This window comes from Anomalospiza imberbis, chromosome 7 (genome assembly GCF_031753505.1).
Source record: "Anomalospiza imberbis isolate Cuckoo-Finch-1a 21T00152 chromosome 7, ASM3175350v1, whole genome shotgun sequence".
NCBI lineage: Eukaryota > Metazoa > Chordata > Aves > Passeriformes > Viduidae > Anomalospiza > Anomalospiza imberbis.
This window is the reverse complement of record NC_089687.1, coordinates 2183890-2198345: the sequence shown is the minus strand read 5'-3', so window position 1 is coordinate 2198345 and position 14456 is coordinate 2183890. Positions and strand designations below refer to the sequence as shown.

The 14456-nt window shown below is 47.8% G+C and overlaps 1 protein-coding gene across 1 annotated transcript in view; it reads left to right on the top strand.

Annotated features, from left to right (window-relative positions):
• The first annotated feature begins 240 nt into the window (after positions 1 to 240).
• KIF5C (kinesin family member 5C) overlaps positions 241 to 14456 on the top strand; it is an 85765-nt gene continuing 71549 nt past the window's right edge. The window contains exon 1 of the mRNA XM_068195119.1: positions 241 to 457. Coding sequence (XP_068051220.1) covers positions 332 to 457 — 126 coding nt within the window. The 5' untranslated portion in view covers positions 241 to 331. The remainder of the gene's footprint in view (positions 458 to 14456) is intronic.

Sequence of the window (14456 nt, the reverse complement as noted above, 5' to 3'; positions counted from 1 at the left end):
AAGGTGTCCCTGGGTGATGGAAGGTGTCCCCGGCCGCTGGAAGGTGTCCCAGGCCGCTGGAAGGTGTCCCCGGCCGGTGGAAGGTGTCCCCGGCCGCTGGAAGGGGCGGCACCGCCGGCCCCGGGCGCTGCTCGGGGTGGCTCCGGCGCATCCCCGCGGTCGCTGCGGGGGGAGCCCCGGCGGTGGCCGCGCAGCCGCGCCCGAGCGGGGCCGGTGCGGGGCGTGTCCGCGGGCTCCGAGCGGCTGCCAGGGCTCCCGGCCCCGCCCGCCCGGCGGCCCCAGCCCCGCCGCTGCCGCACCTGCCCCGCGCAGCGCCGGGCCCGCCGCCGCCATGGCGGACCCCGCCGAGTGCAGCATCAAGGTGATGTGCCGCTTCCGGCCCCTCAACGAGGCCGAGATCCTGCGCGGCGACAAATTCATCCCCAAATTCAAGGGCGACGAGACCGTGGTCATCGGGGTGAGTCTGCCGCATCCCGCATCCCGCTGCCGCCCGCTCGGGCGGGGCGAGCATCCCTGCTCTCGGGGCGAGCATCCCCCCCAGGCTCCCGGCGGGTCCCTCCATCACCCCCATCCCCTCCATCCCCTCCATCACCCCCATCCCCTCCATCCCCTCCATCACCTTCATCTCCCCCATCACTCCCATTCCCTCCATCCCCTCCATCCCCCCCCATCACTCCCATTCCCTCCATCCCCTCCATGCCCCCCATCACCTTCATCCCCTTCATCCCCCCCATCCCCTCCGTCCCCCCAACCCCCCCATCACCCCCATCCCCTCCATCACCCCCATCCCCCCCATCACCTTCATCACCCCCATCACCTTCACCTCCTCCATCCCCTCCATCCCCCCATCACCTCCATCCCCTCCATCCCCTCCATCCCCTCCATCCCCTCCATCCCCTCCATCCCTCCCATCACCCCCATCTCCTCCATCCCCCCATCACCTTCATCCCCCTCATCCCCTCCATCCCCTCCATCCCCCCCATCCCCTCCATTGTTGCCGCAGCCGCGGAGCGGGATGGGGGCGGCGGCGCTGCCCGCGCCCCCCCGGCCGGGCTGTCCCCGACCCACCGGGCGAGCGGCCCGGGGGTCCCCGCGGGTGCCGGGGGTCTCGGGGGAGCCGGGGGGCGCGGGGGAGCCGCGGGCTCGGGCGCTGATGTCATGCCGGGGACTGGGCATGCTCGGCTGGGGCGGCCGCCCGCGCCTCCGCCGCGCCCCTGCGGCAGCGCCGGCACCGGAGCTGCCCCGGGGCCGGGAGCCGCATCCCGGGATCCCCATCCCCATCCCCGGCCCGGGATCCCCGTGCCCGGCAGCCCCGCGGAGCGGCGAGCAGCGCTGCGGGATCGCCACCCAAGTGTGGGGTTTTTTCTTGCCGCGCCAAAAACGATGAAATGGACCCCAAAATCGCCTGCGCCCCCCGCCCGGCCCTGCGCGCCCCCCGCGCTCTGCTGGGGCTCGGCTGCTCCAGGCCTTTCATGGGAACAAAGGGTCGGGATGCGGCTCCTTCCCAGCCCAGCATCTTCCCTCTCCCTTTCCCCTTTCCCTCTCCCTCACCCCTTTCCCTCTCCCTCTCCCTCTCCTCTCCCTCTCCCCTTTCCCTCTCCCTTTCCCTCTCCCCTTTCCCTCTCCCTTTTCCCTTTCTCTTTTCCCTCTCCCTTTCCCTCTCCCTTTTCCCTCTCCCCTTTCCCTCTCCCCTTTCCCTCTCCCCTTTCCCTCTCCCCTTTCCCTTTCCCCTTTCCCTCTTCCTTTTCCCTTTCTCTTTTCCCTCCCCCCTTTCCCTCTCCCTTTTCCCTTTCCCCTTTCCCTCTCCCTTTTCCCTCTCCCTTTTCTCTCTCCCTTTTCCCCTCTCCCCTTTCCCTTTCCCCTTTCCCTCTTCCTTTTCCCTTTCTCTTTTCCCTCTCCCCTTTCCCTCTCCCCTTTCCCTCTTCCTTTTCCCTTTCTCTTTTCCCTCCCCCTTTTCCCTCTCCCTTTTCCCTCTCCCCTTTCCCTCTCCCTTTTCCCTCTCCCTTTTCTCTCTCCCTTTTCCCTCTCCCTTTTCCCTTTCCCCTTTCCCTCTCCCTTTTCCCTCTCCCTTTTCCCTGTCCCTTTTCTCTCTCCCTTTTTCCCTCTCCCCTTTCCCTCTCCCTTTCCCCTTTCTCTTTTCCCTCTCCCTTTTCCCTCTCCCGGAGCGGGTCCCTCGGAGGGCAGCGCTCAGAACCCCCCGGTGCCGCTTTGGGTGGGAGTTCACGGGCAGATTTTTTGTTTAGCCCGGTCTGTGGTGCTTTATTTCCTATATATTTATTATATATATATTAAATGATATATAAATATCTCATATACTGGTCATCAATAACATGTTCCGTGCTCTGTGGTGATGAAGAGACCCTACAATTAATTGCCAGCACAGCTCCGTGCACAATTTGTTAAAATCCTTAGCAAAACCTTGAGGCCATCAGAAACTTTGCTGGTGAAAGTTGCAGAACAGCCGCGAGGAAAAGAAAAAAAAAAAAAAAAAAGTGAATTTCGAGCATAAACAGCTTGTGGTTGCTATTTTTTTATTGTGAAATGCCCTCTGTCCTGCCAAATTAATTGTCTTTCTGTGAAGGTTAAAGCTGTGGCACCCCCAGCAGCCTGTTAACAATAGAATAATCAAATTGGTTATCAATCTTGGGCAGCAGCAGAGGGCTGGATTTGGCCAGCAGATATGGGGAGGGAAAATGTCTCTGTGCCATTGTGATGTTTAAGAAACAAATGTCAGCAAGTTCCCCTCCCCCTAAATAAATAAACCCTCAGACGTATTAAAAGCAGATTAAAATACAGCTCCTGTAAATCCTTTACAGTGCTGTGTTTTGAAGAGAACTGGAGTTTAGAATTCTCTTTTCCCCACTCATAATGTGTCTTTGTCTAGAAAGTATCTGTTGGCTGGGAAACCAGTAATTGTGGTGCTTTGGAAAAGGTTTTTTTTGTCTTGCGGGCAGGAAATAATTCCTTTGGTGAGGGTAAAAAAAAGGAAAAAAAAAACCCAGCAACTGGTAATTTCCTACCATGGAAGTTAAAAAAAATAGAGAGAAACAAGGAAAGTGCATGTATTTATTGATATAGATATTTCTTTTACATGGATATTCAAGTTGGGGGGTGATTTGCTATCTTGAAAATTCTAGTCAGAGGCTTACAGTTTGCTTTTCCCTTCCTGAGGCAAAAAATTGTAATTATTTAGGATTTTAATCAGCTCAACTAATGCAATGTGTCCTCAAATCCAGCTTCTGTTTTCCGAGGAGGAGCCGTCAGCTGGAGCTCTGTGGGAAGAGCTGTACTTTGGTGGAGTGGAAGTGAGCACAGGAATCTTCCCTTATTCTTTGTCCTCTCTGTTTGCAGCCCTGAGCTCTGGTGTAACTCGATCCCCAGTGGATCCCACTGCAGTAGGAGTGGGAAGTGCTGCTGGTTTTTTATTATTTTGATTTTTTTTTTTATTGGTTTGGAGTGGCTGCTTTGCTCCAACAAATAATGCCTGGCAGGGGCAAGGAATCCTGATCTGTGGAAAGGCACCACCAGAGCAGAGTTCCTTCTAGGAAAAGTAGGATTTCAGTCTTCAAAAGCTCTTGGGAGCAAAAATAAACCAGGACCAACCAGGTTTTTTTTGGTTTTTTTTGTTTTACTATAGCATTTGAAAGCACTGCAATGCAGCTTTTATTTTTGATCCGTGGATTGGAAAGAGAAGGGTTCTATTGAAATTTAAAAAACCAAACAAAACTATCCACTTCCCCTCAGAGGAATTATGTCATCATGTAAGAAAAAAATAAACTACAACTGACTTAAGGGAAACATCTCTTTTTTTTTTTCCTGACTAGTAAGTCTGAATAAATTTATTTCTTCCCAGTAAACATGGGGAAAAGGCTTTCTCCCTGAATTTCCCACTGTCATCTCCTGTTACACTTCCCTGGGGCCTTGGGCAAAAAACTTACAGATCATGACTTGGTGTTTCTGGGAAGGAGCAGCAAAGAGGGAAAGTTGAAGCACTTAGGCTGAGTTTCCTTAGGCTGGGCTGGGGCTGTGGGAGCAGAGCTGCCCCAGGCAGTGTCCTGGCTCCTTTCCCCGGGTTTTGGGGTTTGACCCCCGGGTTTTGGGGTTTGACCCCCAGTTTTGGGGTTTGACCCCCAGTTTTGGGGTTTGATCCCTGGCATTGAGATCTGACCCTCGGGTTTTGGGGTTTGACCCCTGGCATTGGGGTTTGACCCCCCGGTTTTGGGGTTTGATTCCTGGTTTTTGGGGTTTGACACCTGGTTTTTGGGGTTTGACCCTTGGCATTGGGGTTTGATTCCTGGTTTTTGGGGTTTGACCCCTGGGTTTTGAGGTTTGATTCCTGGTTTTTGGGGTTTGACCCCTGGTATTGGGGTTTGATTCCTGGTTTTTGGGGTTTGACCCCCGGGTTTTGGGGTTTGACCCCCGGGTTTTGGGGTTTGATTCCTGTTTTTTGGGGTTTGACCCCCGGGTTTTGAGGTTTGATTCCTGGTTTTTGGGGTTTGACCCCTGGTTTTTGGGGTTTGACCCCTGGCATTGGGGTTTGATTCCTGGTTTTTGGGGTTTGACCCCCGGGTTTTGGGGTGTGACCCCTGTTTTTTGGGGTTTGACCCCTGGCATTGGGATCTGACCCTTGGGTTTTGGGCTTTGACCCCCGGGTTTTGGGGTTTGACCCCTGGTTTTTGGGGATTGACCCCCGGGTTTTGGGGTTTGACCCCTGTTTTTTTGGGGTTTGACCCCCAGTTTTGGGGTTTGACCCCTGGTTTTTGGGGTTTGACCCCTGGCATTGAGATCTGACCCTCGGGTTTGGGGATTGACCCCCGGGTTTTGGGGTGTGACCCCTGTTTTTTGGGGTTTGGCTTTATTTGGTGTCTCCCGTCCATCTCCGTGTGAAGCGCGCAGGGTGAAAACCTTTTCCCTTGAATCCCCCTTTCCTCCAACCAGACAAAAACTCTGTGTTTCCATCCTGCCAGGAAGTTTAAAACACAAACAGCCTTGGAGGTGAATCTCCCGTGAAAGCCGGGCAGGAAAAGGGGATAAAGGGGATAAACCCAGGGCTTCCCTCTGCGCTTGGCTGCCCAGGAGCCTCACCGGGCTGCAGCTTCCTTTTATCTCCCTCTGCTCCTCTGCAGCCTCAAGGTGACTCTGCTGGATTGTGTTGGCTGACAGACCTAAAAATGTGGTTTTCTGGCTGGCTTGCTGCTCGTGGGGCGCGTGGAGCTGTTTGCTGGGGTGGCAGAGCCCAGCAGCTCCCGGAGCGTGGCCGTGTGCGGTTCCTCCAGGCGCTCCTGTCCCTGAGCACCTGGGAGGGAAGGATGCAGAGAGCCTCAGCACCTGCTGGGATAATCCCTGGGCTGGGTTTAGGGTTTGGGTTTATCCTTCCAGCCAGCTCTGCTGGAAAATAGAATAAGAATTTAGTTGTGGAGGGGGTGGTGGTTTCATGTTTTCACCTCCTTTTTCCTCCTAGGGCTGGAGCAGCAGCACGGCGCTGGTCCGGGGGGATAGATCAGGCAAACATCTCCTGGTGGGAAGCAGAACACCCCAGAGCAGCTCGGGAAGCTCCTGTTGTTGCCAGGCAGGGACAAAAGGCTCTCACTGCGGTGTCAGCTCGGGAGGATTTGTAAAGCCCGGCTTAGCAGGAGCTGCTGAGCCGTGCAGAGTCCGGCTCAGGCAGAGCCGCCCCTTCCCCTCTCTGCCCATCTGGGGGGCTCCAGCCCGGGGAGATCCAGGAGAGCCCCGGCATCGGCGGCAGGATCCCCCAGGGCTGGGCTTTACTCCGGGGGGACAGTCTGTCCTCTCTCCCGTGAAATACGGCACACGAACGAGTGATGCGGCCCAGAGCAAACAAACCATGCCCGATCCTGCTGTGCCCGGCCACTGCTGCTCTGCAGCATCACATTCCAGGGAAGGAATTCCTGTGCAGGGCTGAGAGCTGGGTCAGCCCTGTGGCTCCCTTCCAGCGGGGAATGTTCTGTGTCACAGAGGAAAACAAGCACTGCTGGCCGATTCCTGTCTGAGCAGGGTTGTGCTTCTGTTTAATTTGTGGGTTTTTTAATGCTGTAAGTACTTTTTGGAATGTCTTGTGGAGAGATTCTCACTTATTTTCATCCCTTTATCTCCTATTCCATATGTATATCAGTGAAGTCAGCAGACTGTGAAGAGCACCTTCTAAAATCCCTCCTGTGCAGAGATCTCTGAGTGCTGTTAAACACTTGTCACTCTGTGGGTAAAACAGACCTTAAAAAAATGAATAAATCCTTGGGATAATGGGTAAATGGCTGGTTAAAAAAATATAAAAAATTAAAAATTAAAATATAAAACATATAAAAATTAAACAACTGCCCAGCTGGGAATTTTTTCCTGTGTGTGCAGCTTTTACCAAAAGCCAAGTGTCCATCTCTGCCCCCAAAGCCACTGCCCCTGTGCCTGTGGAGGATTTGTTCCTGGTGTGTCTATAAATAACTCCTGCCAGGAGCTCCTGCTGGATGGGAGATGTGAGGCTGTGCCTTGGTGGAAAAGCTGGCAGAGGATGGGAGGTGCTGTTCTCCTGGCAGGTCCCTCCAGCTGGGAGCTGCTCCTTGCTTCTTCTGCCGTTTCCCAGCTCCTCTTTTCCACTGAGGACTTGTTGGAAAATCCCAGCTCTACAGAGATGGGGCAGGCGAGAGGGGTTTAAAAAGATTTTATTCCATTATCAGTCTTGTAGAAGGGTGAGACATAGGATGGTGTTGAGTTTTACATCTCTTATCAGAAGCCACCCTATTTCCTGGGTACAATCCCTTATAAATGGTTTTCAGCCCTTTAGCTTTTCCCACACAATGCTGCTAATACTTCTAACACCAAACACCTATAATTTTTCCCCACGTGGTCCTGCTACAATGCATCTTTCACAGTCCTAATTCTCCAAAATACCTGGTCATGGTGTGAAACTTGTTGGAACCTGTTTCTAGTTCAATCTCTCTCTCAACAATGCCACCTCTACTCCATTCCTTCCTCAGTCAGCACACCTCATCTCAGAGTTTGCATGCAAACTTTATTTCTGTACCAACTTTCTGTCCAAGGCTGTGTGAGCTTGCAGGCAGGTTTTTGGGAATGCTTTACAAACCCATTCCTCACAAGGACTGGGCAGGGTTTGGTTTGAAAGGGAGAAGGACTGGTTTTGGTTTGCCGAGAAGGACTTTGGGGATACAAACACTTATTTTTTTTTCCCCCCAATTCCTGGGGAATTGGTGTCTTCAGGCAGCTGCCAAATGCTTCTGTGGGAGCTGTGTGTCCCACAAGTGTCCCCACCCTCCCTGCACAGCCTGGGATTTTCCTGCAGCCTGGAATAATGCCTGGGTCTTGCTGCTGCTCCTGATTCCATGGAGGAGCCAGGCATGATGTGCTCATCCCCTGTGGCTCTGGTGCTTTCAGGTCAGACTATTTCCAGAGCTCAGCCCTGACAGATCTGGCTCTGGCTGGTTTTATTTTTTCCTTTGGGGTGGTTTTGCTCCGTAGGTACCTTGGGAAGGAGCAGAATCCTGCGGGTCACGTCGCTGTTCCTTTGGGAAAGAACACACACAGCCTGGTCCCACTGGGTCGGGATCACTTTTTTATTCCCTGCGCAAAACCAGCTCCATTTACTGAAGAACTGGTGTGGCTGCTCAGGGAGCTGCTCCCAGGTTTGCTATTTAAAGCAATTCCTGTGCTCCACACTTGTTTTGGGGGGAAGATTCCAACCAGGGGCCTGATGAGGTGACCGAGGAGGGGTTTGGTTCTGGTTTGGCAATGTGTTGGTAAAAATGGAACTGTTCTGGGGCTGATTATCAAGAAATATTTTAATTTCTTGTGCCAGGCAGGCTCCCATGAAGCGCTGAAGCAAATGTGCTGTAATGCCAGTGGAAAAAAACATCTGTGCTGCTAGGGATTTCTCCAAACATTCTCCTTTTCCACTGTGCCTTTGTGTAATCCCAGAAGCACGGGTTTCGGGATCAGTGGCAGCCAGTTCAGCTCCCGGGGTTCTGTTGGAACTGCCCCAGCTTTGGGAGGTGTTCCCAAGGCAGGGATACTTCCCAGTACATTTCAAACCAAAATCCTTTTCTGCTTGGCCCATCCTTGCTGGGTTTAAGCCAAGTCTGTGGGGACAGCGTGGTTTGGGGGGGTTTGTTTGATTTTCCTCTGACTCCTCAGCTCTTCTCCTTCTGGAATGGATATTCCTGCTCTGCCAGGCTTGCCTGTCAGGGCTGAGCTGGGGGCAGCTTGTCCAGCAGGGATCAGGGTGTGTTTTGTGGATGAAGCTGCTCCTGTGTTGGCTCTTCTGTTTTCTACAAGTGTGGTGAGAACTCAGGTGTGAAAATGGCTTCTGTGTGTTGATGGTGCTGCTGGAAAGATGATTTACTCAAAATGAAAAGCACATTTCCTCACCCAGGTGATTTCCCTTTTGTGTTTTCTCAGGGCATCTTTTTTTCCCTTTTCCCAGTCCCCTGTGGGCATCCTTCTCCAAACCTATCCCATCAAAAATATGGATTCTTACTTAAACCTTCGAAACCTAAAATACAGCTGATGGATTTCAACAAGCTAAACTGTCAAACCACAGGAAAATGGAATTTTAAGCCACCCTGTGTCACCTTTTCCTCTCCCTTTTTTTGGGATCAGAAGGTTTAAACATTGAGCATCATTCCTGGGTAGTCCCAGTCCTTTTCCTTCCCCTGGGATGCACCAGTCAACCACTGGGGCTTGGATTTGTTTTGGCAAGTGTTTGTTGAGCCTGGTGCAGTGAGATTTGGGGTTTTTGGGGTTATTTGGGGCGCTTTCTGTGCTCCACTGGAGAGGGTTTTCCCCGAGGCTCCCTGCCCCAGGGAAGCTCTCGCGTGTGCTCAGGGTTTCAAACTGTGCCAGGGGAATCAAAGCTGTTCAAAAAGAGAAATTTAGGGGTGCGATGCCATTTGTAAAGCTCCAGTATTGATCTGCTTTTCTCTTTTTGTAGGAGTTTCTGTGGGGAAACGGGCTTGGGAGTAAAGATGATTTAATTTTGATTTTTATTGATTTTTGTGTATTTAACTTTGATTTTTATCACTCTGCTGCTGACACCCTTGCCATTATCCCGGGTGTCCTTCCTGTTGTCACGAAAATGCCTCACTTGGGATTTGGTTTCTTCCAAAATTCCTTGTTCTGTGCTGCCTGAGGTGTCCCTGGGTACTGCCATATATTCCTAAAATCCCCACATGATCCCATTTCCCCCTCAGCTCCCATGGCCTGGGGCTGCTGAGGCGTTTCTGGCTAAACTCTGGCTGCTGTAGTTGAATGCAGGAGTTTATTTGGAATTTTGGTGTGAATCTTTTCCTCAGAAGATCCCTCCTAGACCTCCTAAACCTCCAAGGGTTTGCTTGTGGTTTGTTTTATATTTCTTAACACCTCCAGAGATGTTTTTGTGTCTGTTTCTGTTTGGTTCTTCGAGTCACCCATACTTACCTCCCAAATATTCTCTTTATTTTCTCTTTTTTTTTCCCCTTGATTTGATGTTGCTTCAGCCTTTTAAAAGCCAGGTGTGGAGGCAGAAAAGAGATTTGGAGTTGCTCAGTAATGGTTTGACACTTGGGATTTGCCTGTGGTGCTGCCAATGTTTGTTTTTCCAGCTCTCCTGGAAGGTGCACGTGGGATAATGGTGCTTGTGTGTGAACTGAAAAAAAATGCCTTAATTCAGTTTTATTGGGTTTTGCAGTGTGAAAACATTGCATACTTAAATAATCCCGGCAAAACAAAGCAAACACAGCAGCAAAAAATTACCTCAAACTATCCAAAATGGGATCTCTCACAGCCTTAAAGGTGTGGAGTCTCAGGCATGGGGTTGCTGATGGATTTCTGGTTTTGTCCATCCATTTCTATATATTGATGGCCTCTTTGGTTTTTGGATTAAAAAAAAAAAATTAAAAATTTTCCATTTTTATGTGATTGTCATCAGATTCCTGTTAAAATATCAATAACTGGTGACAGGACAGCTTCAGAAAATGTCTGTTTTCCAACTGTGAGACACGGCCTCGTTGACACCAAGAACGTGGTTTTTTTTTTTTTTTTTTTTTTCCCATGAGAAATGAGTATCCAGAGACAAAAACTGAAATATTTAATAGTATTCTTTGCTAAAAGTGATTCATTTTTTCTCTCTCTGCTGAGAGAACTGCCTTTTCACTGCCTAGTTATGATGATGGACAGGAGATGCTCTGGGCTGGTGTTAAAATCTCTCTCCTGGCTCAGGGGATGGAGTGAACCTTGAAGAACTGGGCTGGTTCTGAAGCTGCTGCAGAACATTTCTCTTCCTCGAGGAGGATTTGATACCAAAACCACATTAAACGACCCCAAGGCCCTCCACACCTTTTTTGCAGTACCAAACATCCCCGAATTTCCCGAGCTATTCTTGCTATGGCAGCATTTTCCAGTCAGCAAAAGATGGTTTTGGCAGCTCCTGAGCTGAAAACCTCTGGTTCTCAGGGGTGAAAGCTGAATTTCCAAGCCACACTGACACCCAGGAATTATCCTGGCTGCTGAATTCTTCCCCCATTTAGGAGAGGCTGAGCAGGAGAGCGTTCTGTGAATTGGGGGAACTGGGTTAGGGAGTATTTTTAGCCAGGCTGTTGCAGAAGTTGGGTTTTTCTGCAGCTGTAATCTCTTTTTTCCCTGCCTGCACTGCTGCAATCTCCGCTGGATTTAGAGCAGGGAGATGGGGGTGATACTGCAGCTTCTCCCAGGGCTGGGTGGGGGGGTCTCACCTCATTCACTTTTGGGAGGTATCTGCCAAAAATCCTCCCAGAAAATCACCTGGATTTCTGTTAATGCACCTCCCGTCACATCCATCCTCTGCTTCTCTCTCCCATGGCCTTTTATCCCATCATCACCTATTATTTTATATTCCTTTTCTATTACTTTCCCACCTCTCTCCTTTTCTTTTATTTTCCCCTCTCTCCTTTTCTGTTATTTCCCCCTCTCTCCTTTTCTGTTATTTCCCCCTTGTCTCCTTTTCTATTACTTTCCCCCTCTCTCCTTTTCTATTTTTCCCCTTCTCTCCTTTTCTATTATTTTCCCCCCTCTCTCCTTTTCTATTATTTTCCTCTCTCTCCTTTTCTTTCCCCCCTCTCTCCTTTTCTATTATTTTCCCCCCTCTCTCCTTTTCTATTATTTTCTCCCTCTCTCCTTTTCTAATACTTTCCCCCCTCTCTCCTTTTCTATTATTTCCCCCTCTCTCCTTTTCTATTATTTTCCCCTCTCTCCTTTTCTATTATTTCCCCCCCTCTCTCCTTTTCTATTATTTCCCCCTCTCTCCTTTTCTATTATTTTCCCCTCTCTCCTTTTCTATTATTTGCCCCCCTCTCTCCTTTTCTATTATTTCCCCCCCTCTCCTTTTCTTTCCCCCTTCTCTCCTTTTCTAATATTTTCCCCTCTCTCCTTTTCTATTATTCCCCCCCCTCTGCTTTTCTTTTCCCCCTCTCTCCTTTTCTATTATTTTCCCCTCTCTCCTTTTCTATTATTTTCCCCTCTCTCATTTTCTATTATTTCCCCCTTCTCTCCTTTTCTATTATTTCCTCCTCTCTCCTTTCCTATTATTTCCCCCTCTCTCCCCTTTTATCTTGCATTTTGCCTGCTTTTCCCCTCTCAGGACCTCTCCCTGTGCTGTGTTTTCCCCCCCGTTTTGGCTCACCCACAGATGCCCACTGTGAAGCTGCTGTCCCTCGGTTTGATTTTTTCTCCCTTCGTGGCATCTTTCTCAGTCTAACTTCAAAGCAAAGACCGGTTCAGCGCCGCAACCAAACCCTAAAAGCAAAATGAATCTCACTGCACGGGAGCACGTGGAGAAAGATTCTCCTGCAGAGAAAAGAACGATTGCTCGTGCTGCTGATGGAGGATTTATCCTCCGTGGCTCACTGTGTGCGCAGCCCAGATTTTCTGAGGATTACGGGGTAAACTCAGCCATAAACTACAAACAAAAATCTGAATTTCTGCGCTGGGCAGGAGGAAGGTGGGAGTGCTGGGAGGAGCTGGGGGAAACGGGAGGAAAACGCAGCCTGAGGGGGGTTTGTGCCAGAAGGGATCAGAGTGGGCCACTGAATATGGGATATTCGTGTTTTCCTTAAAATGATCCATTCTCTATTTCATATATAATATATAATATATAATATATAATATATAATATATAATATATAATATATAATATATCATAATCATATATCTTATAAATATAAAATATAAAATATATGATATATGATATATAATATATATTATATAATATATAATATATAATATATAATATATAATATATATATAATATAAAATATATAATATATATAATACATAATATATAACATATAATATATAATATGTGACATATAATATATAACATATAATATATAATGAATACTGCATAATATATATAATATATATTTATATGTATTATATAAATCCATAATATATAATATATAACATATATTATATAAATACAATATTATATAAATACATTATATCTATTTAACAATATAGTATATTAATATATAATCCATCTTATTATAATATTAAATTATTATAATATCATTATTATATATTATATATTCTTATATATAATATAATAAAATAAAATAAAATAAAATATAATATAATATAATATAATATTATATTATATTATATTATATTATATTATATTACATTATATTCATTATTATATATTATATCATATATTATAACATTATCATTAGATATGACATATTATAGTAATATTACTGTAACATTATATATTATGATATATCAATGTAATATATTGATATGCAATATATTAGAATTGTTGAATAAGATAGATATTATATATATAAGATATATATTATATATATATTATATATATATACATACAAAATATTACACTTATACTATATATATATAAATAAAAATATATTATAAAATACATATATATATCTGAATTAAATGAATTCATTTACCAGGGATGCAAAACTGAAATGCTCTGCGTTCCTGCTGATAACGGGTGCAGAAATGGGGGAAGCAGCAATTCTGGTTTGCAATGTTTTTCTGGGGGGTTTTTGGTCTCTCTTTGCCTAATTACTGGTGTAATTTTATTAATTGGGACACTGAGCACCACCAAACCCAGCGCTGCTCGTGGCCCTGCCCCCACAAATAAACCGATTTTCCGAACAGAACTGGGGTCTCTGCTCAGCAATTTCCTATTTAGGCTTTCCTAGACCCTGCTACATCAGGGAAGGAATCCTTACTTTTAAAAAATACTACTAAAATTTCTGATTTTTGTATCATTTCCTCTTTCCCAAGTGCTCGTGCTGGAGGAGGACAGGTATTTTGGGTGTGGCTGGGGAATCGAGGCAGTATTTCAGGTGTGGCATGGGGTTTTGAGTAGGGTTTTTGGGTGTGGCATGGGGTTTGAGCAGGTATTTGGGGTTTGAGCAGGTATTTGGGGTTTGAGCAGGTACTTTGGGTGTGGGATGACATTTGAGCTGGTATTTCAGGTGTGGCATGGGTTTGAGCAGGTATTTTGGGTTTGAGGTGGTATTTTGGGTGTGGGATGAGATTTGAGCAGGTAATTTCAGGTGTGGCATGGGGTTTGAGCAGGTACTTTGGGTTTGAGCTGGTATTTTTGGTGTGGGATGAGATTTGAGCAGGTATTTCAGGTGTGGCATGGGGTTTGAGCAGGTATTTTGGGTTTGAGCAGGTACTTTGGGTTTGAGCTGGTATTTTGGGTGTGGGATGAGATTTGAGCAGGTATTTCAGGTGTGGCACGGGGTTTGAGTAGGGTTTTTGGGTGTGGCATGGGGTTTGTGCAGGTATTTGGGGTGTGGGATGAGATTTGAGCCGGTATTTCAGGTGTGGCATGGGTTTGAGCAGGTATTTGGGTTTGAGCTGGTATTTTGGGTGTGGCCTGGGAATTGAGGCAGTATTTCAGGTGCGGCATGGGGTTTGAGCAGATATTTGGGGTTTGAGCAGGTACTTTGGGTGTGGGATGAGATTTGAGCAGATATTTCAGGTGTGGCTTGGGTTTGAGCAGGGTTTTTGGGTGTGGCATGGGGTTTGAGCAGGTATTTTGGGTTTGAGCAGGTATTTTTGGTGTGGGATGAGATTTGAGCAGATATTTCAGGTGTGGCATGGGGTTTGAGCAGGTATTTGGGTTCAAGCAGGTATTTGAGGTGTGGCATGGGATTTCAACAGGAATTTTGGGTGTGGCAAGGGGTTTGAACAGGTATTTTGGGTTTGAGGTGGTATTTTGGGTGTGGGATGAGATTTGAGCAGGTAATTTCAGGTGTGGCATGGGGTTTGAGCAGGTACTTTGGGTTTGAGCTGGTATTTTTGGTGTGGGATGAGATTTGAGCAGGTATTTCAGGTGTGGCACGGGGTTTGAGCAGGTATTTGGGGTTTGAGCAGGTATTTTGGGTTTGAGGTGGTATTTTGGGTGTGGGATGAGATTTGAGCAGGTATTTCAGGTGTGG